This window comes from Ovis aries, chromosome X (assembly GCF_016772045.2).
Source record: "Ovis aries strain OAR_USU_Benz2616 breed Rambouillet chromosome X, ARS-UI_Ramb_v3.0, whole genome shotgun sequence".
Taxonomy (NCBI): domain Eukaryota; kingdom Metazoa; phylum Chordata; class Mammalia; order Artiodactyla; family Bovidae; genus Ovis; species Ovis aries.
Window position 1 is genome coordinate 6770692 of NC_056080.1, and position 25012 is coordinate 6795703.

Sequence of the window (25012 nt, forward strand, 5' to 3'; positions counted from 1 at the left end):
CCGGGGATCTTCCTGATTCAGGGATCAAACTGCTATCTCTTAGGTCCTTTGCGTTGGCAGGCGGTTTTTTTTTGTTGTTTCATTTTTGCTTTTTTTTTTTTCCACTACTAGTACCACCTGGGAAGTCCATTAAGCTTAACTGAATTGAAAACTAATTAGTTGTAGGAGATGAAAAGAAAAAAAAAAAATTTTTTTTTCTTCTAACCTCTTAAGTGCGGTCCCTGAGGCCCTGCAAATTAAACAGACCAGAAAGATTAAAGAGAGAGACGTGAACACGCCCGGGAGGTAGGTAAACCGTGGCCCTGATTTGCCGTTTTAACAAAGGATGATGGACTGTTCGGAAGAGAGTAGGTAAAGGGAAAGGGCTTGGGGATCTGTGAGTGGCAGGCGCGATGAGACGAGGTGACTAGGAATCGCTTCAGAAATGAGGGTTGTTTAGTGAGATTTTGTGCAGACTCAAGCTCTCTCAGGTGATAAGCATTGTCTCTGGAGTTGGAAGGGACTGGGGGACTCTTCCAAGTGTACATGTACTTTCCCAAAGGGTCATTAATTAATATTGACATCGATTTTAGGGCGGATACGTGGAGAGCAGAGAACAGGCTCTGCAACTCTTGATACTTAACCGCCTGCGGGTCAGCATCCTCCGCACGTCAAAGGGGCATATTGGGGAGTTGTGTCCCGGTCCCTCTCAAGGGAGAGGAAAGGGGATTACGACAGAATTTAGGACAGGGAACCTCAATTTTTTCCCCCAAAACTGGGGCTAGAAGAAGGAGCCGGGGAGGGATGTTAGAAGGGAGAGAGGAGTCCCCTTGAGGAGGGCAGTCCCATGGAGCTCCCAACCTCAGGAAATCTTGGGTCACCTGTTAGAAATTCAGTGTCCACCCCATCAGACCTGCTGACTGCTGACGGAAGGTCCTCCTTCTGACACCTCATCACTCCCATCTCAGACAGCATACATGGGAGTGAACAACGGATCTGGGTTTCTGAAAAGATGTTCAGGCGCCCTTGTGTGTCTGGAGCGACCACAGGCCGGCGCTTTGAGGCTGATGACAGAAGGCAGGTGTGAAAACCACAGGATTCCGGACCAGGGTGCTAGACAGGAGAGCCTTTTTTGTCCCAACCGGGGAAAGTGTCCGCGCCAAGCACATGTGTGAAGACGCACCAGGTCCGAAGGCAGGGCTTTCCAACACAGAGTCTGAGCCACAGTAACTTTTTTAATTTTAATTTTTTTAACACCAAAAACATTTTGTATTGGGGTACAGATGATTAACAGTGTGAACAGCAAGTGGGGACTCAGCCATCCATATACATGTACCCACTCTCCTCCAACCTCCCGTCACATCCAGGCTGCCACCTGACATGGAGCAGAGTTCCCTGTGCTGTCCAGCAGGTCCTTGCTGGTTCTCCATGTTAAATCCAGCAGGGTGTCCATGTCCATCCCAGACTCCCTGACTATCCCTTTCCCATCCTTCCCCCTGGGAACCATAAGGTTATTGCAGAGTATTGAGCAGAGTCCCCTGTGCTGTCCAGCAGGTCCTTGCTGGTTCTCCATGTTAAATCCAGCAGGGTGTCCATGTCCATCCCAGACTCCCTGACTGTCCCTCCCCCATCCTTCCCCCTGGTGACCATAAGGTTATCACAGACATTTCCTCTTTGCAGGAGTGGATCAAGGACACGCAGAATGTGGCGCCCTTGAACAAAATGGAAGACGGGGAGCTGGAGTGCGCCCCTGAAGACGCCGTGGTGGTCCAGCCGGCCGAGGCTGAGACGCCCAAGACCGTGGTGATGACGAGCCCCCTGTACCCACAGATGGGGGAGGAAGAGGCCACCGGGGACTCTGGCCAGCTCCCTTGCCAGCCGCCCCAGGGCCACGGGGTGGTCTCTCTTGGGGATTTCACGTTTGTGATGAATGACAACTCTTACATGATGTTATGAGGGGGTGCAAACTCACAAGCCAACATCCCAGTGTACCTTGATGCTTGACGACCTGGGAGAACATCTTGGGAGCCAAAAAAACCTCCACAAAGGGGACTCCCCAGAACCAAGGATGCTGACGTCTAAGGTCACCGAGTGCTCCAAAGCCCCAACCCACATCTGAGGTCACCCAGCACCCCTACACCCCCAACCAATGCATCCCATTCATGCCGACGTCCAAGGGCTTGAAGGTGGACTGCCTGTAGGTGGCAGACGCTTGGTCGGGCTGGTTCTTGCCGTCTCCTGGCTCACATGAATCATAAGGGAAGACCACCAAGACCAGCCTGCGCTGCGCATGCCCGCCCGCCCCTGTCCTTCCCATATTTCCACTCGTAACCAGTTCCTGCGTCATTTGCCAGTCACCACACGTGCCCGGCAGGCGAGGTGCAGAACGCCTGCTTTACGGGCACCAGCCGCCCGCCTCCCGCCCCAGACAGGCAGGAGAGCCCCTTCCCGCAATCACCAAGGCCTTTTTGCAAACCAGGGTTCCGTTTAACCAGCGACTCAGGACCTTGCTCCTGAGAGATACTTGAATGTGAGGACGCTCTGCGGGAACAAAGCGTCCCAGGTTGAATAGACGTTATTGTTTCTTTTTCGATACTGAAATTTCTTTTAAAGTGAGCAGGATAACTATGGTAGAATGTAAGTGGTTGCTGCTGTTCATGGAGACCGGAAGATGCCAGCTGGATCCCCTTAGACTTCAGGTACAGGAGCTTTCTAGACGTCGAGAGTATTGATTTCTCAGGGTTTTTTTTTTTTTTAAATTTTCAGGCTGGCACTGAATTTATCTTGTCTGTGTCTTCAGGATGCAGGAAACAAGCTTGATCAGATATACCTGGAGTCTGTGTGTGTGTGTGTGTGTGTGTGTGTGTGTCTGTTTGGTGTCGAGGATGTCTCATTTAGCAGAATGTCTCCCCATTCTGGAAAACTGCTCCACAAAGGTACAAATGAAAGAAATCACCTTTATCAGTGAACAAACAGCAAGCCAGTGTGAAGTGAAAAATACCTCCTGCCGTGTCAAATAAAGGAGACGTGTCACAGCCATCAGCGATTTCTCCCCTCCGAGTTCGAGTGTTGGTCAGTGGCCAAATCATGTCTGACTGTCTGTGACCCCATGGACTGCAGCACGCCAGGCCTCCCTGTCCGTCACCAACTCCTGGAGTTTACTCAAACTCATGTCGATTGAGTCGGTGATGCCATCCAGCCATCTCATCCTCTGTCACCCTCTTCTCCCACCCTCAATCTTTCCCAGCATCTGGGTCTTTTCCAGTGAGTCAGCTCCTCGCATCAGGTGGCCAAAGGATTGGAGTTTCAGCTTTAGCATCAGTCCTTCCAGTGAATATTCAGGACTGGTTTCCTTTAAGATGGATTGGTTGGATCTCCTTGCAGTCCAAGGGACAAATATTAATGTGAGCTCCTAAAACTGTGATTCAGAAGACACCATCCACCCCGCCCCGACCCCGCCACTCCATACCCATGGTGATCGCTAAGGGGCTGAGGGGCTGAGGAAAGTGCAAGAATCAGCCATCCGTGACCGAGGAAACAGGCTTGGCCCCAGACAGCCGAGGTGCCTTTGAAAGGAGTGGATTCAGTGAGCCCACAAGCTTGCATCCTTCCTTACATAGAATGCTAAATTCCTTCCCTTGATATCTGATCTTTGAGCTCAGACCTGCCGGTTCCCTTTGTTGCAAACTTGTATACAGCCTGACTCCCGCTCTGGCCTCCTCAGAGCTGTGTTCTCAGAGCTACGGAGATGCTGGCTCGGAGTCCTACACACACTCCCGCTGAATAAAATAACCCTCTGCTTTCAGCTGCTCACTAGTTTTCAGTTGACACCAGAATGCAACACCCACCGCAGGAAGCCAGCTTGACAGGGTATCGCAAACGGAGAAAGACCCTCATCCCATTTTTTTTCCAGCTCAGCAACCCGTTCCCTGGGCCTCTTGCAGAAAACACGGCTACGTGTCTTGTATCTGTGGGATGCGGGTTTTGCAACTCTGGGCCAGGTTTCTAGCTGCAGTCAGGGGCCCCCAGCGCCTGCCCCGGAGGCCGGGCGTTCACCAGGTCTCTCCTGGTGTGGAAGGCTCATGTCCGGGTCAGAGGTGCTGTGCAGGGTGGCCAGCCGGGGAGCGGGGACCCCAGAAATCACTGCTCACAGATCCCAAGCTGGGCGGTTGCGTCGGGCGGGGGACTTTTGAGCAGGGAGAAAGTTTAGAACATCCTGTTTCAGAAAAAACTGCTTTGTTCTGAAACCACGGCATCCCACGGCCCCTGAACAGTTCAGAGAAAGGAGGGTGTGAATGCATTTTAGCAGTCCTGCTCGGAGCTCTCACCGGCGCCCTGGGTTTGACCCTGTCTCCAGTGCCTCGTCTCCAGACAGGCATCCATGAAGTGAGGGAGGCAGGACCCCACTCCCCATCCTTACGTGGGATGGGTTTCAACACGCCACCACTTCTTTTTATTTTATTTTCTTAATTGGTTTGTGTTTCACTGAAGGATAATGACAACACTCTGTTGGTCTCTGGCCTGCATCAACATGGATCAGCCATGTGCTGGGCTAAGTGGCTTCAGTCGCGTCCGACTCTTTGCGACCCCATGGGCTGCAGCCCCTCCAGGACCCCCTGTCCATGGGATGCTCCAGGCAAGGATACTAGAGCGGGTTGCCATGCCCTCCTCCAGGGGATCTTCCCCACCCAGGGATCAAACCCGCGTCTCCTGCTTTGGCAGGCGGGTTCTTTAAGGGGATTAGCTACAGGTGTATGTATGACCCCTTCCTCTTGCTTCGCCCTCACGCCCGCCCCACCCCACCCGTCTAGGGTGTCACAGAGCTCTGGTTTGAGTTCCCTGAGTCAAACAGCAAAGTTTGAACCTTTTCTCCTGTATTGAGCTACCGCCGATTAACAGCGCTGTGATGTTGTAGGCGGGCGGCCGAGGGCCGCAGCCGCGCACACGTGCACCTGTGCTCCCCCAGACTCCCCGCCCATCCGGGCTGCCCCGTGACATGGGGGTCCCTGTGCTGTCCAGCAGGGCCCTGTTGGTTCTGCATGTTAAATACGGCAGTGTGGACATGTCTGTCCCAGACTCCCCATCCTTCCCCCCCAGGAAGCATAAGGGAACTTGGGGTACCAGATCTGATTGACGCTCAAGGCTGACGTCTGCTGTGTTAGAAACCTTATAATTTAGGGTGTGAGATAAAGCCTCACTTAAACTTACAGGACTAAGGTTTAGGCCCTGATGGCTCGGTGGGTAAAGAATTTGCCCACAATGTGGGAGACCCAGGTTCGATCCCTGGGTGGGGAAAATCTCCTGGAGGAGGGCGTGGCAACCCACTCCAGTATCCTGGCCTGGACCATCCCATGGACAGAGGAGCCTTGTGGGCTGCCGTCCACAGGGTCAGAAACAGTCTTACACGACCAAGCCTGTGGCTCACACCCTGGAGAAGTGGACTGGGGGTCCTGCCCTTGGTGGGCTGTGCAGTGAGGGGACCCGGGCCCCTTTCCAGGGAGCTCCAGTGTCCGTCTTCATGCAGAAGGTCAGCTGTGGGGTGTTGGGGACCTCACTGAGGTTTAGAATTCCTGCTCCTTAAAGACAGCAGCACCCTCCCTGGCTGGGTAGGGAGGCTCTGAGGCTTGGGGGTCCCAGCAGATGGCCCTGCCCATCTGTCACCAAAAGGCTCTGCTGGAACAAAGGCTGGTCTCTCCTGGAGGGGGTGGTCTCTCTTCCTCATTCAGCACATACACACCGGCTATAAAAACACAACTCTGATGAACCTCCACCACACCCCACGCTGGAGCTCCGTGACAATCGATTCCAAAGACGTAAGTCAGGACAAGGGCCTCTACCCCGAGTTCCCCCGCACTCCGACCCAGGCCCGGAGCGATGCTTCTCACGTTTCTGCTACTTTGAGACGGGGGATGTCCTTGACGCTAAGCTCCTATCACACCCCGAGACATCGGCTGTTGTGCGGGGACGGCCGTGAGTCAGAGATGCTATCTGCCCTCTCTCCCGGCCCTTCTCGCTCCGCCGTGCTTCCCCTGCGCCCCCCGGAGGCACGGTTATCACCGTGATCAACCTCAGAAATGACTCTCAAGGCCTTTAGCTGCACGCCCCCGGAAACCCCAGCCGGGCACCCATGTGTGCCTGGCGGTCCCAGGCGATGGGAAAAGGCGGACGGAACGTCGTTGCACAAAGGGCACACGTCCACTCTCCGAAGGGCTCGGGACCGCAGCCCTGCGTGGGGCCGGAGCTTCGGAGAGGGGGACTCAGCAGCTTGGAGTCAGATGGTGCTGTGCCGTGTGACCTCAGGCAGGGTAGGGACCTCTCTGAGCCTGTCTGTTCTGAAAGCCTGCAGTCCCACCCAGGGCAGCTGGAGGAATGGACCAAGCAGAGAGGTCCCCCGGCAGAGGGGTGTGGACCGTGGGCCAGATGGCAGCAGGGGTCTGCAAAGCTTCTGAAACTCACGAGGTGGAGTTAGACTCCTCTTCCGCTTGGATTTCCATACCTTCCACTTCCATTCCTGGGGGTGGGAGACTCTCCCTGGGGGAACATTTATCTGCACCATTTACCAGAGAGAAATCTGTTTTCAGATGAACAGATTGCACGCTTCTTTATAAAAGAGAGTATTTCTCTTCCTCCCAAGGAGTTTGCAGGGTGTGTGTGTGTGTGTGTGTGTGTGTTCAGTTGCCTCTGACTCTTTATGGCCCTGTGGACCGTAGCCCGCCAGGCTCCTCTGTCCATGGGGTTCTCCAGGCAACAATGCTGAAGTGGGTTGCCATCTCCGTCTCCAGGGGATCTTCCTGACCCAGGGATCGCACACTCACCTCTTGCAATGGGAGGTGGGTTCCTTACTGCTGAACCGCCGGGGACGCCCAGAAGGTCGTAGAGTTAATAATAAGCTTGGTTCGCGGACGTTATGCAAGAGGAATCCGTTGCATGGGATTTACTCAACAGAGCATGTATTATACCGTTATCCATGTTGTTAGCCATACTAGCTATCATGTATCTTACGCATGATATTCTGGCCCTCTGGAATTTGTTACTAATGCAAATAAAAACCAGCAAATGACTCAGGTTCACTCCTTTCTATGGCTGTGTAATACTCCATCGTACATACGTTCAGTTCCGTTCAGTTCAGTTCGGTCGCTCAGGCGTGTCCGACTCTTTGCAGCCCCATGGACTGCAGCACGCCAGGCCTCCCTGTCCATCACCAACTCACGGAGCTTGCTCAAACTCAGGTCCATCGAGTCAGTGATGCCATCCAGCCATGTCATCCTCTGTCGCCCCCTTCTCCTCCTGCCCTCGATCTTTCCCAGCGTCAGGGTCTTTTCCAGTGAGTCGGCTCTTCGCATCAGGTGGCCAGAGTATTGGAGCTTCAGCTTCAGCACCAGTCCTTCCAGTGAACACTCAGGACTGACTTCCTTTAGGATGGATATATGTAGCACTTCTCACTCACCCATTTCTCTGCTGATGGACACTTCGGTTGCTTGGATGTCTCGGCTGCTGTAAAGAGGTAGGGCTGTTATGAATATTGCAATGTGTCTTTTAGGAAATGCTCTGTAGGGACCTAAACGGGAAGGAAATCTGAAATAGAGGGGATGCCTATGAACATATGGGGTTCCCTGGTGGCTCAGACGGTCATGAACTCACCTGCGAATGCAGGAGACCTGGGGTCGATCCCTGTGTCGGGAAGATCCCCTGGAGGAGGGCGTGGCTACCCACTCCAGTGTCCTTGCCCGGAGCGTCCCATGGACAGAGGAGCCTGGCGGGCTGCCGTCCACGGGGCCGCAGAGTCGGATATGACTGGATGACCGACACTGTTCCTTCCCGTTCACATGTAAGCATAGAATTGATTCATTCTGCTGTGCAGCAGAAAAGCACGACATTGTAAAAACTATACACCAATCACAACAATTTTTTTTTTTTTTTAGAAAAGGAAACGTTCTGTTGCAGCTGAGAGTTTGCAGGTACTGAACGTCATGCCAAACAAGACCTATTTTTGCCGACTTGTGCTGCAGACGGATATCTCCTGCTTTTGTTCTTCAGTCGCTAAGTCGCGTCTGACTCTTTGCAACCCCGTGGACTGCAGCACGCCAGGCTTCTCTGTCCTTCACAGTCTCCCAGAGTTCGCTCAGATTCATGTCCTTGGAGTCGGTGATGCCATCCAACCACCTCCTCCTCTGTCGTCCCCTTCTCCTCCCACCGTCAGTCTTTCCCAGCATCAGGGTCTTTTCCAAGGAGTCAGCTCTTTGCACCAGGTGGCCAAAGGATTGGAGTTTCAGCTTCAGTCCTTCCAGTGAATATTCAGGACTGAGTTCCTTTAGGATGGACTGGTTGGATCTCCTTGCAGTCCAAGGGACTCTCAAGAGTTTTTTCCAACACCACAGTTCAAAAGCATCCATTCTTCAGCGCTCAGCTTTCTTTATGGTCCAGCTTTCACACCTATACGTGACTCCTGGGAAAACTGTTGCTTTGACTAGACAGATCTTTTCGGACTGACTTAACCATTATTAACATAATTCTCAGTCCAGGTTCCAGGCACAGAACTCCTAAAAACCCCCAGCGTGTCCTGAGGATCGTAGGGGGAAGGACATCTTTTGTTATTCATAGAAAGCCCCTTTCAACCCTCCAGGGGCCCCTGGAAGCCTTCGGGATGGAGGCTGGTTGCCAGGGAAACCAATCCGGCGTTCCGAGGCTTGGAATTTTCAGCCCCACCCCGTGCCCTCCAGGGAGGGGAGAGGAGGGCCCTGCCCAGAGACTTAACGCCCCCGGGATCCTCCGTGAACCCGAACCTCGGGGGTTTGGAGAGCTTGCGGCCGGCGACCTCCGGCAGGTGCTGCAGTGACCAGCAGGGGGCGCCCTCGCCCCGCGCCTCCCGCGGGGAGTCCCTGCCGTCGGGCTGAGGCCGGGCCGCCCCGGGCGGCTGACGCTCTGCCCTGCGGGGTCTGCGGTGACCTCGGGAGCCCAAGGTCCCCCGGGACGGTGATACGTTTTTCCTGCTGTTCAGGTAGAATGCAGACTCTCTCCACGTGGAAACCACACACACGAACAGCCTGCTCGTGTCAGAAGCATTGTGAGCATTTTCTCCGGAGGAGGCTCAGGACCTCGGGGCTTCCCTGGGGGCTCAGACGGTAAAGAATCCGCCTGCAGTGCAGGAGACCCGGGTTCAGTTCCTGGGTCGGGAAAATTACCTGGCAACGGCAACCCGCTCCAGTATTCTTGCCTGCAGAGTTCCATGGACAGAGGAGGCTGGTGGGCTACACTCCATGCGGTCGCAGAGAGTTAGAGAGGTGAGCGTCACTTTCGTTCACATCACGCAGACACAGAAAACAAATTTAGGATTGCCAAAGGGGAAAAGTGGCGAAGGGATATATTAGGAGTTTGGGGTTACCAGATACACACTGCTGTGTATAAAAGAGATATTCCACAGTTCAGTTCAGTCCAGTCGCTCAGTCGTGTCCGACTCTTTGCAACCCCCTGGACTGCAACACGCCAGGCCTCCCTGTCCATCACTAACTCTCGGAGTTTACGCAAACTCGTGTCCATCGAGTCGGTGACGGCAGCCAGCCATCTCATCCCCTTCCCCCGCTTTCCATCTTTCCCAGCATCAGGGTCTTCTCCAGTGAGTCAGCTCTTCGCATCAGGTGGCCAAAGGATTGGAGTTTCAGCTTCAGCACCAGGACTGCTGTATAGCACAGAGGATTCTACTCAGTACATTATCATAAACTGTGATGGAGAAGAATCTGAAAGATGTTACTGAATCGCTATGCTGCACGCTGAAAACTAACACAGCTTTGCAAATCAACTCTGCTTCAAGAAAGAAAAAGGAGTGTTCACTTCTGACTGGGTGGGAATTCGGGGCTTTCTGTGGAGAGATCCCATGAGCTTCTTTTCTTGCTTTTACGCACAGGGCAGGTGAGACAAGCTTCCCTGCCTGGGATTTCGGGGCTCCTTTGTCTGGCAGAGAGGAGCCTGGCTCCTCTGTGTCTGTCTCCACTGTCATCCGCCCGCGTGTCCAAGGCTGCACCTGGTTCTGGCTGTGATCGCCCTTGCTCGGGGACGCGCTTGGCTGTGGACACGGGGTGGTCTTGTCTGGGGCCATCCAGCATATCTGGTGGTATTGCCAACCCCCGCCCCCCCCCCACCCCGCATCAGGCCCTGGATGGACGAGGGTCCCTCGGCTGGGGTCTTGCGGTGTCTAGAAAAATGAAGGAAAGGTGTCCACAGTCACCTTAAAAAAAATGCACAGCATGAAAGAGACGGGAGGCAAGATCTTTCTGGGGCAGAACGAGATCTGCAGCCCGGAAGACAGCACCTCAGAAAGGTCTGGGAGACTGCTCCAAAGAGGTCGGGGGAGGGTCCGTGTATATGTGATTCTGGTGGAGGGGAAGTTCCTGCAACCAAACGATTCTTTTACTAAAGGTTTTCTGCTACTCACGAGTAGCTGAGCGACTTCTGTGGTGGTCCAGGGGCTAGGACGCCATATTCCCAATGCAGGGGGTCTGGGCTTGACCCCTGGTTGCGGAGAAGACTCTTGAGAGTCCCTTGGACTGCAAGGAGATCCAACCAGTCCATCCTAAAGGAAATCAGTCCTGAATATTCATTGGAAGGATTGATGCTGAAGCTGAAACTCCAATCCTTTGGCCACCTGATGGGAAGAGCTGACTCCTTGGAAAAGACCCTGGTGCTGGGAAAGAGTGAAGGCGGGAGGAGAAGGGGACACAGAGGTTGAGATAGTTGGATGGCATCACCGACTCAATGGACATGAGTTTGAGCAAACTCCAGGAGTTGGTGATGGACAGAGAGGCCTGGTGTGCTGCAGTCTGTGGGATCACAAAGAATCGGACATGACTGAGCGACTGAACGGACTGGAGGGAGTTCTAAGGTGTAATTTGACTTGAATTAGGGGGTTCTGAGGAAAACTGACAGAAACCAGGGAGTTCTGAGGTAAAATCTGACAGAAATTAGGAGGTTCTGAGGTAAAAACTGACATGAAGAAGGACCTTCTGAGGTTTAAAATCTGACAGAATCTATTAGGTAAAGTCTGACAGAAGGACCTTCTGAGGTAAAATTAGACAGAAGGACCTTCTGGGGTAAAATCTGACAGAGAGAAAGACCTTCTGAGGTAAAATCTGAGAGAAGGACCTTCTGAGGTAGAATCTGATAAGAAGACAGTCTTTCTGAGGCAAAATCTGACAGAAGGAAGGACCTTCTGGAGTAAAAATCTGGCAGAAAGAAGTACCTCTGAGGCAAAGTCTGTCCAAAAGGAGCACCTTGTGAGGCATGTCTGACAGAGTTTAGGGTGTTCTGAGCCAAAATGTGACAGAACTTGGGGGCTTCTTTTGCAAACACAACAGAAGAAAGCATCTTCTGCAGCAAAATCTGAGAGAAAGTAGGGTCTTCTGAGGCAAAATGTGACAGAAACGGAGGGGTTCTGAGATAAAATCTGACAGAAGCTAGGGAACTCTGAGATCAAATCTTACAGAAACCGGTGTTTTTCATTTACTATCTCATAGAAACTAGGGTCTTCTGAGAAAGTAGGGTGTTTCTGAGAAAGTAGGGTCTTCTGAGGCAAAATCTGACAGAAACTAGGGTGATCTTAGTTCAAATCTGATAGAATCTAGGAGGTTCTGAGTTAAAATCTGACCTGAACTAGGTGTTGTGAGGCAAATCTGATTGAAACTAAACCATTCTGAGGTAATACCTAACATAAGTAAGGTACTTTTGAAATAAAATCTGATGATATGTTGATTTGAAGGATAATCTGATGAAAAGAAAGAGGTTTGAGGTAGAATCTTGAGGAAGAATTTTTTTTTTTTTGGTGAAATTCTGCTAAAAGAGATAGGTTTGAATCTAAAACCTGAGAGAAACAAGTTTTCTCTGAAAACCTGAGAAGAAGAAAGATTTCTGAGGGAAACCTGAGAGTAAGTAGGAGACTTCTTCTCCATATCTGACAGAAAGTAGATTTCTGAGAGAAATCCTAACAGATAAATGGATAAATCTCTTGGAAACCTCGGTGAAATAATGTGATTTCTGAGAGAAATAATAAAATTTATGAGGGAATCCTGATAGAAAGAAGGAGTTTTCTGATGGAAATCTGACGCAACAATGGATTCTAGAAAAAATATATGCTCAAAAAATTCCACAAAATAAATGGGTGCTCCTTTTAATAATATGTTCTGCCTATGTTTGTCAGAAGAATCTTTTGTACCATATCACCCACCAGGTGAGAAGTGCTGAATGCCCTCTGGGCTTGTTTCTGTCACACAGGGCAAACAGGATTTTAATAGGGAAAAAAAAAAAAATTCCAGACCTTTTCCAGGCCTGGAAAAGTAGTAAAAATGTCCATGTTTTGTTAACATCACTGCTGACTCTATTTTCACATTTTCTTCAATTAAAAAAAAAAATCCCCTAAGAGGCATATTTGAAGCCTCCACATCGTGCCTCTGTGTGCCTGCCAAAAAAACCTCATGAATTTAAGAGCTGCTGAGCTGTATAAATTCAGAGGCTCCCAGTCTTAAGTCAAAAATCACATTTTTTTTAAACCGAGTTTCTGGATGCAAAATCAAGCTAGGACAGACACACTCACATATTCACACTCTAATACCCCCAGATTTTTGTGGAGGGCATTTTGCAAGCAGTTGAATTTTATAACAAGGGAGTGAGTGATTTCCACGTGTCGCCTGCTGACCCTACTTTCTCAGGTTCTCTATTTACCTTCCCTGGGCTGTGAGACCCTGAACTTGGTAAAGACTGAATATTTCAATTTTCCTCCACTCTCCCACCTCCCGCCTCTCACATCTGGGTGGTCCCCACCTATTCTGCTGGAAATATGGGATTCCGGAAGCTCATTTCAGCAGAAGCAAGGACGCGTTTAAGGCCTGCGTCATTTGCCTCCTGCATCTGAATCCCCTTGGAGGAAAAGAGTCGTAAATGTCTCCTAGGAAGATGGTGTTTCTCATACGATGAAAGTCATTACATATCTTTGGCTCACCCACATTTAGGAATTCTGGCCAGAGACAGACTCCTCTGGATTCCCTCAAACATAAAATCTGAAGGGTGATGACTGATGACCTGTGTTGAGGACCCTTTGCTTGTTCACATGGATCAGAATCTTTTTATGGACTCACCCTCTCGGATGCATAGAATACTTTTGGTGTCTAGGGTGGGTGTCTGCTGTCTTGCTTAAACACATAATTTCCTATCCCAGTGCCATAAATAAAGCTTCCTATTCTTTCCGAGAAGTTAAAATAGCTCCCTAATTGTAAGTCTGAGTGTATTGCATCTAGGTGGGTTTGCATATAAATTCTGAGTTAGAAATTGTTTTATTTAGCTATGCTGCATAGCACATTATTACAAACACATTTGGCCATATTGACAACATATAGTGTGTATGTCATACACATTTCTGAGCTGGGTTTTCTACTTAGAATCTGTTTCCATAACTGAAATCAAGCAATCAGCAAGGTGTCAGGCTTTCGTTTTATTAAAAAAGAGGTCAGGCTTTTGTTCTATTCAGACTTTCAACTGATTGGACGAGGCCCACCCAGCCATGTCAGCCACTGGTTCCTGGTAAAGGAGCAAGTCACAAAGGTATGGCCACGTCAGGACCTCCTGGAATCCAGGCCCCTTTCTCCGAATGTTTATAGGCTCTGATAACCTGTGTTTTTTCCCCATTATGGACCTTCCTGCTGCGTCGGGGACATTCTTAGCATGTCCATCACACCCCAGGCCCACTGGGTGCATGGTGGAGATTAAGCATTTGGGACAAGACCCAAGAATTTGGCCCAAGACCTAGATGGCTACAGAATTCTCTGCTTGCAAGTGGTTCTCAAGAGGAACTGATCTGTGAGGACAGTTCCATAGTGAGGTTTGAACTGTAGGGGAAAAAACATTTTCCCTCTACCCTCTTAGGCTCTGTGCCTGGGGCCTGTGAATTAAACTAACAAAAGATTAATAAGAAGGGGGGGGGAAACCATGCCAGAGCTGATTTGTGCATGCAATATGCATAATTCCAGCAGAATTCAGTGCTGAGCATATGGAAAAAAAGACAAATTTTCTCTCTGTTCATCTTAAGTTCTCTGCGTGGAACCCTATGACTGAGGTTGGCCACAGACAGATTAACAAGAGGAAGAGAAACTCAAGCTTATTAACACAGCATCTCAGTCACACTTGGCAGTCCCCAGAGGCCAATCACTCAAAGGGGTCCTTACATACCTTTTTAAGCGAATCAAAGGAAAACAGATTTGGGGAGAAGGCAAATTATGGGGAGCTGACTAGGAAAGTCTGGTGAAATAGGGTATTTATTAACATTTCTTATGCAGATTTAAGTGGCTGCATTCTCTAGTTTTTAATGTTAAAAATATTATTTTTTAAGTTAAAAATTATTCCTTTAGAAGTACGTGTAGGTATGTCAGCGCTAGTCTCTCCGTTCCTTCCAGCCTCTCCTTCCAGGGCTGTGTCCACATGACTGGTCCCTGCGTCTGCGTCTCCGCTTCCTCTCTGTGCAGAGGCTCACCTGCACCATTTTCCAGGATTCCATATATATGCATTAATATGTGGTATTTGTTTTTCTCTTTCTGACTTACTTCACAGTGTATGACAGACTCTAGGTTTATCCTTGGAGAAGGAAATGGCAACCCACTCCCAAATTGTTGCCTGGAGAATTCCACGGACAGACTACAGTCCATGGGGTCGCAAAGAGTCGGACACGACTAATCCTAAGTGGCCTCTTTGTCTATTGAGAAAAGTTCTCCCCCCCCCTCCCAAATCCTGTTAATTTATTTTAAACGTAACAAGATGCTGTAGAATTAGAAAAACATTTTTTTCTGTCTCTGACTGTATTCCCAGGCTGGTGTGGCCTGATTTTCGCAGGTTCAAGAATGAATCCAGGTTTTGTGATGCCTGCATCCCAGGCTGGTGTGGCCTGATTTTCGCAGGTTCAAGAATGAATCCAGGTTTTATGGTGCCTGCATATGAGGCAGTGGGGAAGTCCTCTTCGAGAATAGGAAAGCACACATGTGAAATTCAGCGCAGGGCCTTGGAGGAGGCTGTGATAAGTGACTCCACTATTTTTAGTATCTTTGCTTTTGCAGAGATGGGAAATAATCAATAATATACATTATAGGTTTCTCAACTGGCTTCAAACCCAGCTGTACTTTTTTTTTTTTAAAGGGTCTTGTCCTCCTTTCGAAGACAATGGGCTGCTTTTCTGGGTGCCTGATGTCCACTGCCGGCACTCAGAAGTTGTTTCGTGGAATTTACTCGGCGTTCAAATGTTCTTTTGATGAATTTGTGGGGGGAGAAAGTGGTCTCCCATCCTATTCCTCTGCCATCTTCTAATAGTTTCCTGATGACAGTTCTTGAGAGACCTCTTTTTCCCAGTATGGGAGACAGATTCATCATTTGTTCAGCCGCTCAGCCGTGTCCGACTCTTTGTGACCCCACGGGCTGCCGCCCGCCAGGCTTCCCTGCCCTTCACCATCTCCTGGAGCTTGCTCAAACTCATGTCCATCGAATCTGTGATGCCATCCAGCCACCTCATCCTCTGTCACCCTCTTCTCCTCGTGCCCTCAATCTTTCCCAGCATCAGGGTCTTTTCCAAGGAGTCAGCTTTTTGCATCAGGGGGCCAAACGATTGTAGCTTCAGCACCAGTCCTTCCAGTGAATATTCAGGATTGATCTCCTTTAGGATGGACCAGTTGGATCTCCTTGCAGTTCAAGGGACTCTCAAGAGTCTTCTCCAACACGACAGCTTAAAAGCATCAATTCTTCAACACTCAGCCTTCTTTATGGTCCAACATCACATCCTTACATGACTACTGGAAAAACCATAACTTGGACTGGACGCATCTTTCTCGGCAAAGTGATGTGTGTGCTTTTAAAAAAGACGCGTGCTCCTTGGAAGAAAAGCCGTGACAAACCTAGACAGCATATTAAAAAGGAGAGATTCAGCTTTACCAAGGAGCATTTCCATCACACGTGGAAATGTGCTTTAACAGAATACGGAGAGCTTCCTCGGAGTCCACTGGCTCTCTGTGACTTTTAAGTGCAAACCATCCCACAGGCTGAAGTGGCATTGACGGTCGTGATGTGTTTTGAGTCACCCGTGAGGTTGGCTAGGATTTCGGGGGCTTCTGTAACATCTTACGAGGTGAGAGGGTGGAAGGCTGGCTGGATCAAAAGGCACCACGAGGAAAACAAGTTATTTTCTGGAGAAACGAGGGGGTTTTCCGAGCACAAACTGTGATAAGAAAGTTTGTCATGACGTGAGTCTGTAGGAGTATGATAATTTTTCTGACTCTTTCAATTATATCAGTTCTGCCGGAGAAGGGATTGCGGGGGCGGCGGGGGGTCTTTTTCTTTAATCTTTTTTTTTTAAAGGGAGGCGATTTTCTGATATTCTGAGCTTGGGGAGTAACTCCACCTTGAGGAGGCATTTGTGCAGCCTTATTCCCCAAGCTTTCCTGGTGGTTTGCTGGGTTCGATTCCTGGGTCTGGAGGAGGAAATAGCAACCCTCTCCAGTATCCTTGCCTGGAGAAGCCCATGGACAGAGGAGCCTGGCGGGCTACGGTCCACGGGGTGGCACAGAGTCAGACACCACCGAGCGGCTCAGCCAGCATGCCCCCGGATTCGGGGTCTCTTTGCGCGTGAAATCAGCCTTTCTGCGCGACTCTGTTTCTAGGCCACAGGACTGACAGCTGCTGCCTGGGGAGGGCCGGGGTGGCGACTTCCTGCCTCCGGGGGTCAGCGCGGAGCCAGACGGAAGCCGAGGGAAGCCAGGATTCTGGTCTGAAGCAGCACTTTTCTGTGACAACGAGCTCACGGGGGCGGGCTGTGTGTGTGTGTGTGTGTGCGTGTGTGTGTGTGTGTGCGCGTGTGTGTGCTAAAGCCACGCCCTCCCCAAATAAACAGAAATCTGCCAATAACACCGTGACAGGGCAGCAGTAAAAAGTAAATAAAACAATGCTCCTAAGAAAGAGGAAGGAACACACACACGCTTCTGGAGGTTTCTGGTCGAGTGTTGTTACTCGCTCAGTCGTGTCTGACTCTCTGCGACCCCGTGGACTGCAGCCCGCCAGGCTCCTCTGTCCATGGGATTCTCCAGGCAAGGACACTGGAGCGGGTGGGCATGCCCGCCTCCAGGGGATCAGAGAGTTCTAAGAGGGTGCAGTTCCCGGTGTAAGCAAGAAATACGTTGGAAAGGCAGTAGAAGTGTTTGGACGGGACTTGGGAAAAAGTCTCTAGCAGGAAATGAGGAGACGCCTGGATGGATCAGTCTTTTCCCAATTATCTTGTTCTTTTGCATTTTTGTATAAAGAAGTACCCCTTCCCCAGATGGTACATCACTCCTCCTGTCTGAGTTTCTGAGTGCTCCCACAGTTTAACATCAAAAAGCAGAGACATTACTTTGCTGACAAAGGTCCGTATAAACAAAGCTATGGTTTTTCCAGCAGTCATGGATGGATGTGAGAGTTGGACCATAAAGAAGGCTGCTGCTGCTGCTGCTAAGTCGCTTCAGTCATGTCCGACTCTGTGCGGCCCCATAGACGGTAGCCCACCAGGCTCCCCCATCCCTGGGATTCTCCAGGCAAGAACACTGGAGTGGGTTGCCATTTCCTTCTCCAATGCATGAAAGTGAAAAGTGAAAGTGAAGACGCTCAGTCATGCCTGACTCTTATCGACCCCATGGACTGCAGCCCACCAGGCTCCTCCGTCCATGGGATTTTCCAGGCAAGAGTACTGGAGTGGGGGTGCCAGTGCCGAAGAATAGATGCTTTTGACCTGTGGTGTTGGAGAAGACTCTTGAGGGTCCCTTGGACTGCAAGGAGATCCAACCAGTCCATCCTAAGGAAATCAGTCCTAAATATTCACTGGAAGGACTGATGGTGAAGCTGAAACTCCAAAAATCCTTTGGCCACCTGATGTGAAGAGCTGACTCATTGGAAAACACCCTGATGCTGGGGAAAGATTGAAGGCGGGAGGAGAAGGGGACGGCAGAGGATGAGATGGTTGGATGGCGTCACCGACTCGATGGATAGGAGTTTGAGCAAACTCCAGGAGACAGTGAAGACAGAGAAGCCTGACGTGCTGCAGTCCGTGGGGTCACAAAGAGCTGAACACGACTGAGCAACTGAACATCGGCAACAAATAAACGTGGCATCTGACTGTCTGATTCTCGTTTCTTCTCTCTGCCTGCCTCCCTCTCTCCTCCACCTCTTCTGTTGGGCGATTCTAAGCCCTTTAAATTTCCACACACCCTTTATAAATAGCTTGTAAATAACAATGGGGGAAAAAAACCCCTAGAAATTCTGACTGCATTTGGGCTGGATCACCAGGTGAATTTGCAGACCAGCAGTCTCTTTGAAATACAGAGTGTACTATGTGGAAATATGGTGTATCATCACTTGATTCCATGTTCAGTAACATTTTGAATTTTTTATCCTATCAACGATATTTCACAGCTTTTGTCTCAGCTCTTTATAACTAAATGGGGTTCTCTGGTGGCTCAGACGGTAAAGGATCTGCCTGCAGTGCAGGAAACCCAGGCTCAGTTCCTTGGAGGGGAAACCCCCCTGGAGAAGGGAGTGGCAACCCGCTCCAGTATTCTTCCCTGGAGAATCCCATGGACAGAGGAGCCTGGGAGACTACAGTCCATGGGGTTGCAGAGACTCAGACATGACTGAGTGAACAGCGCTTTTAACTAAAGTCCGCTGGATGTTAGTCCTGCTTAGTTTGACTTCCCCCAGGAGTGAAACTGCCCCTTCAAATTTACAGCCCAACTCACAGTAACTCAACTCACACAGGCTTGATGTATATGGCCTGGTGGTCATCCACTGGTGTACAGAGACAGTAGCTCAGCCCCCTAGCATGGAAAAGTCTTCTCCCTGCAGACAGTGGGCAGCAGAGAAGCCCTGAGAACTTTGGCACTAACACTGAAGGACCTGAGAGAACCTTGGTCAAGGGTCTGGCTCTGGCTCCCCAAGTTTCCTGTTAGGGCCCCTTGAGAATCCTTTCCTGCAGTCCTGCCCATCACCAACGTCCCAGGGACTGTTTCCTAGATAATTGCAAGGAGGAAACCTGTCGCTCTGGTCCAGCCTCAATGCCACAGGAGAAATGATTTCAAGGAAGCTCAAAGCTTGCCTTTTGTTGGTATCTGGAAAGTGAAAGTGTTAGTCACTCAGCTGTGCCCAACTCTTTGCAACCCCTTGAACTGTAGCTCACCTGGCTCCTCTGTCCATGGGATTCTCCAGGCAAGAATACTGGAGTGGGCTATGATTTCCTACCCCAGGGGATGTCCCCAACCCTGGGATCAAACCTGCATCTCTTGCATTGGTATCTGGGGAGGCAGATAGTTGAAGAGGGGAAAAGGAAGAAAAAAGAGGAAAGGTTACTCTGGGGCAGCAGAGGAAGTGGGGGTACATTGGATCCAGCCGCTCTGTATCATCTTTCCCTCCATCGATACTGTCAAGGAGTAACAAGTTTTCCTCTACCCTCTTAGGTGCCTTCTTTGGGGGGTGCAAATTAAACTGATAAAAGCTGGGTTAACAAGGGAATAAAACATTGAATGGTGCATATATATATATATATATGCACAGGAATTCACAGAGAACTCTGAATCATTGGGGGCTTTCTATTTCATGTTCACAGGGAATGAGGAGCGGAAGAGGACATTTCTGGGAGAAGAAATGGCTTCCTGGAAATGGGGAGACAAAGGGCCCTGAAATAAAAGCAAATGACTGGAAAGATAAATGTGCCCTTCAGAGAACAGAAGGTAAACGTGCCCTTCGTAGAATAGATGGGAGATACGATATTTGTGTATTAACGTCTGTGTGGGGTGTGGTCCCATCCTCACTGCCCAGAAAACAAGATTAGAGTTGCATCCAGGAAGTGGGTGTTTGGGCAACTCATGTTGTGGGGGAGACTCTACTTTCAGGCCGATGCAGAATTTCAGAAACTCAAGGGCCTTTAGCTAAAAAAAAAAAAAATTATGCCACAGTGTCAAATACCACACCCCTTTCCCGTCAACACAGAAACACCTTCCCAGGAAGTGATGGTCCCCCACAAAACTGAACTAGCGAGTATGGTCACACCTGGGACGCCGAGTCTTCTGGGGGTGAAGGGGAAAAGGTAGAGTTTGGTCTTAAAGCACACGCTCGCCAATGCCACACACAATGTGCCCACGAGGTCACCCCTGTGTTGAGATTCCAAGGTCTGGGGGCCCAGCCAGTCAGTGATAGTCCAGCAGGTGGAATCCTGACTGCCTGTTCTTCAAACCTGCCCCGTGCCCCCTAACCTCTTCTGATTTATTCTCCCCTGGGCGGGGGACACGCTTTCCCTGCTTCCAGATGAGGTGCCCACCCCCTGCCCACCTGCAGCCCTCACCTCTCGGAGGGGAGGCGCTGTTGCCCCATCCGCCTTCCACATGTGGCTGTGGGTACCAGTTCTCCTCGGTGACCCCTGAACCTGCAGGCGCCTGGGACCACAGTCGTTGTTTCCTTAGCCCTCTGACCCCTGGGCGGGTCGCCATATGTGCAAAGCGATTCTTTCTCTCTTTTATAAAAAATTGCTTTGTCTTTAATTGGAGGATAATAGCTTTACAATATTGTGTTGGTTTTCGCCTAACATCGCCATGAAACAGCCACAGGAGTGTCCCTTCCTTCTTGACCCTCCCACCCCTTCCCACCTCTAGGTTGTCACAGAGGCCCGGGTTTGAGCTCTTACAACCAATTCCCACTGGCTCTCTAATTTACATACGGTAATGCATATGTGTTAATGCTACTTGAAAAAAAAAATCAGCAAAGATTTTTTTTTTTCCAGAATTCCCTTAAATCCATAAGCAATACAGGGAAATCGAAGTGTTTACCATATTGAGTTTTTAACCACCAAACAAAACTGACGATCATCATATCTGTTTAAGTTTTATGAATGCTTTCTGAAAGAAGTGTTGGACTTAGTTTGCTAGATTTAATTGTTTATATTAGGAGTTTTAAATTTTTTTTTACACTTCTTCATACATTAATTAAAATGTTTACTTCCTAAGTTTTCATTAGCACTGGCTAGAAATACAGAAGATACTTGCTAAGCTACTTCTGTCCTTCCCTTGGGTCTTCCTTGTGGTTCCGACGGAAAAGAAATCTGCCTGCAATACAGGAGACCCGGATTGGATCTCAGATTCGGGAAGATCTCCCGGAGAAGGGAATGGCAGCCCACTCCGGTATTCTTGCCTGGAGAATCCCACGGACAGAGGAGCCTGGCGGGCTGCGGTCCGCGCGGTTGCAAAGAGTCAGACACGGCTGAGAGACCAATGTTTTCACTTTTTTTCCTCACTCTGTGCTCAGCCTTAGCAGTTAATCAACTTGCAATCAATTTTACCAAATTTACTATCAAACTTAGCCGCCTTAGCAATTCATCGACTCTGTTTGCTGTTTTGTTAAATTTATTTTTAACTGGCGCCTAATTGCCTTCGGAGGAGGCCACGGCTGCCATCCATAGCTTCTCATAGTCGGACGCGCCGGAAGTGGCCGAGGACGCGCCGGAAGTGGCCGAGGGCGCGCCGGAAGTGGCCGAGGGCGCACCGGAAGTGGCGAAGGGCGCGCCGGAAGTGGCCGAGCACGCATAGTAGGTTTACAGTGTTGTATTGGTATTTGCTGTATAACAACGTGAACCCGCTATTCCTACACATATATCCCCTCTCTCTTGCGTCTCCTCCCCACAGCCCCGCCCAGCATCCAGCCCCAAAGCACTTCTTTCCTGCCCCCAATCATTGCCCTTCTGCCCGTTTCTTCCCTGCCCAGCTGGCGTTTCGGTATTGCTGCGGATTCAGTCCCTGCTTGCTGGTCAGCTTTCAAATTTCCTTCCCGGAGAGAAGGTGAATTTCCCTAAATTCAATCTTCTGCTTTGTGTTATCTGGGCTCTGTAAATTGTGTGCATAAATACCTTTCCTGAAGGTAGAGAAAAGTTACTTCCTTTCCTGAAAGGAAGGAAGATTCCCGGCCCAATGCACCTTTATTTTCACGCCCTGGCACGCAACTGCCTTCACCAGAAAGAACACTCGCCCAAGTCCCCCCACTGACCAGTCTCCTCTGAGCTGCTGGAAGAGAATCACACGTCTTCATGATGGAAAATACGCTGTTGACGGCGGCAGCAGGCGTCACCCCCCTCTTTCATCTTTCTGTCCACTTTAAAAAAACGATACAAGGACAGAGGTCAACACAATATTATAAAGCAATTACTCTCCAATAGGAGAAAAAAAAAAGTGAAGAAAAAAATGACCCAAGGGAATTTGCAAGAGTGATGTCCTGTGATCCAAATGCGCGCAAGACTCCCACTCGTATCCTGGTACCCAGCACAGCATCTCAAATGCTGAATTTCGCAGCATTCCCCAGAAGGGACTCGTGCACAGGACACCCACAGCTGTCAGCTGAGGTTTGAGATGCCCGTTTATTTATAAGGAGCCAAAAGTTTCGTTTCTTAGGAAGCCTGATTCTCGAATGAGAATGAAGCTGTCCGATATGATGTAAAAGCCTTGCTTTTTTTTTTTGTTTGTCTTTCTGATTGCTTATCATTCCTGTATACAAAAAGCTTCTTCTTTAGGCAAAACAGTGCATAAGCTTAGGTATATTTCGTCCACTCTACGTTTTTATCTAAATGCATAGGATTGGATGTAGGTTGTGCTAGTTATTTCTGCCTAAACGCATATAGTTTATTCTATGCTTTATTGTTTCTTAAATGCATAAAAGTGAGAGTGAAAGTCGCTCAGTCGTGTCCGACTCTTTGCAACCCCATGGACTGTATAGTCCATGGAATTCTCCAGGCCAGAATACTGGAGTGCTTGGCCTTTCCCTTCTCCAGGGGATCTTCCCAATCCAGGGTTCCAACTGAGGTCTCCCGAATTGCAGGCGGATTCTCATTGCAGCTGAGCCACAAGGGAAGCCCAGGTTACATGTAATTTATTTTACTAGTTATTTCTACCTAAACGCATAAGTTTACATGTGGTTTATTCTACGGTTTATTTCTGCCTAAATGCAGATGTTTCAATGTAGTTTATTCTATTTATTCTTGCCTAAGTGTATAACGTTAGATATAGTTTGTTCTGCTGTCTATTTCTGCATGAATGCATGAGGTCATATATAGTTTATTCCGCTATTTACTTCTGCCTAAAACATTAGTTTTGATATAGGTTATTCTGTTTATTTCTGCCTAAATGCATAAGATCGGATATAGCTTATTCTAAAATTTCTGCATAAATGCATACGATTGGATGCTTTTATTCTATTTCTGCCTACATGTATAAAATTAGATATGTTTATTCTGCTACTTATTTCTGCCTAAATGCGCAAGGTTCCGTATACTTTATTCTAGTTATTTCTAGCCAAAAGCATAAGATTAGATACAGTTCATTTTGCCATCTACGTCTGCCTCAATCCGTAAAATTAGATATTTTTATTCTGCTATTTTGCTGTTGTTTAGCCCCTAAGCTGTGTCTGGCTCTTTGATTCTACATGAACTGTAGCGCCCCCCCCCCCCCCCCGGCTCCTCTGTCCATGGGTTTCTCCAGGCAAGAATACTGGAGTGGGTTGCCATTCCCGCCTGCAAGGGATCTTCCCGCCCCGGGGATCGAACCTGCACTGCAGGCGGATTCTTGGCTATTGAGCCGCCTGAGAACCCTTCCTAGGAGACGGGCTGGGAGGATAGGCCATACTCCGCAGCTGCCACTAGGGGGCAGCAGATACCTGCAGCTTCTCTACAAGACCTGATTTGGTTTTTTTAAAAAAAAGCAAAAAAAAAAAACAAAAAAAAAAAAAAAAAAAACTAAACGTAAGGGCTGTTAAGAACCCCCTGTGCACCCTGAGTTCCCTCAAACTCCAGAGCGGGTGTGAAAGACAGACCTCCCCACCCCAGGGGTAAGCAAGTCGTGCCCAAGAAGCCCGCTCTTCCCCACAAGGTCGGTCTTGTTACGTGGAGAGTGACGCGCCCGGGGACGGGTCGCCCAGGGACACGGAATCCGGGTGTGCACGCCTGCGCGGCCACTCGCTTCAGTCGTGTCCTGACTCTGCGACCCCATAGACGGCAGCCCGCCAGGCTCCTGTGTCCATGGGGTTCTCCAGGCAAGAGTACCGGAGTGAGTTGCCGTGCCCCGCTCCTGGGGCTCTTCCCGACCCAGGGGTCGAACCTGAGTTTCCTGCATTGGCAGCTGGATTCTTTACCATCCGAGCCACCTGGGAAGCCAGGAGGTCCACATCGGACTTTCCCGCTTCAGCTCAACGTCGTCCGAGGGGAACACGGTGGTTGGTCCGTGGGTCCCGGGCGGCTGGAATTTGGCGATTTGCTCAGATGTCTTGGACTACGGCGAACGGGGCCGGGTCACGCTGAGAATGAACGTGAAGAGAAGCAGAGAGCCAGGGAGCTTCCTGTTACTGAATAAATGAGTAGCTGAGAAATCGTGCTGGGGACGGGGAGGGGCCGCTCCTGGAGAGGGAAAATCCACGAGGCTGGGGGACGCTTCGCAGCTACTAGGAGCTCCAGACTCTTCCCAGTTTACCCACCTGGGTCTGGTTGGGTGGTACGTACCAGTGGTACAGCCTTGGAGTCAGCTTGCTTTCAGGACGATGAAGGTGCTTTTGCTTTCCCCCTGACATTTAATTTTTTATTTTAAAGCAGAGACATCACTTTGCCGACAAAGGTCCATCTAGGCGAAGCTATGGTTTTTCTAGCAGTCATGTAAGGATGTGAGAGTTGGACCATAAAGAAGGTTGAGCGCCGAAGAATTGATGCTTTCTAAGTGTGGTGTTGGAGAAGACTCTTGAGAGCCCCTTGGACTGCAAGGAGATCCAACCAGTCCATTCTAAAAGAGATGAGTCCTGAATGTTCATTGGAAGGACTGATGCTGAGGCTGAAACTCCAATCCTTTGGCCACCTGATTCAAAGAGTTGACTCATTGGAAAAGAACCTGATGCTAGGAAAGATTGAAGGCAGGAGGAGAAGGGGATGACAGAGGATGAGATGGCTGGATGGCATCACCGACACCATGCACCTGAG

The 25012-nt window shown here is 49.8% G+C and overlaps 1 protein-coding gene across 1 annotated transcript in view; it reads left to right on the forward strand.

Annotated features, from left to right (window-relative positions):
• Nucleotides 1–3784, forward strand: part of CRLF2 (cytokine receptor like factor 2) — a 35511-nt gene extending 31727 nt beyond the window's left edge. The window contains exon 13 of the mRNA XM_060407563.1: nucleotides 1660–3784. Coding sequence (XP_060263546.1) covers nucleotides 1660–1935 — 276 coding nt within the window. The 3' untranslated portion in view covers nucleotides 1936–3784. The remainder of the gene's footprint in view (nucleotides 1–1659) is intronic.
• Nucleotides 3785–25012: the final 21228 nt, after the last annotated feature.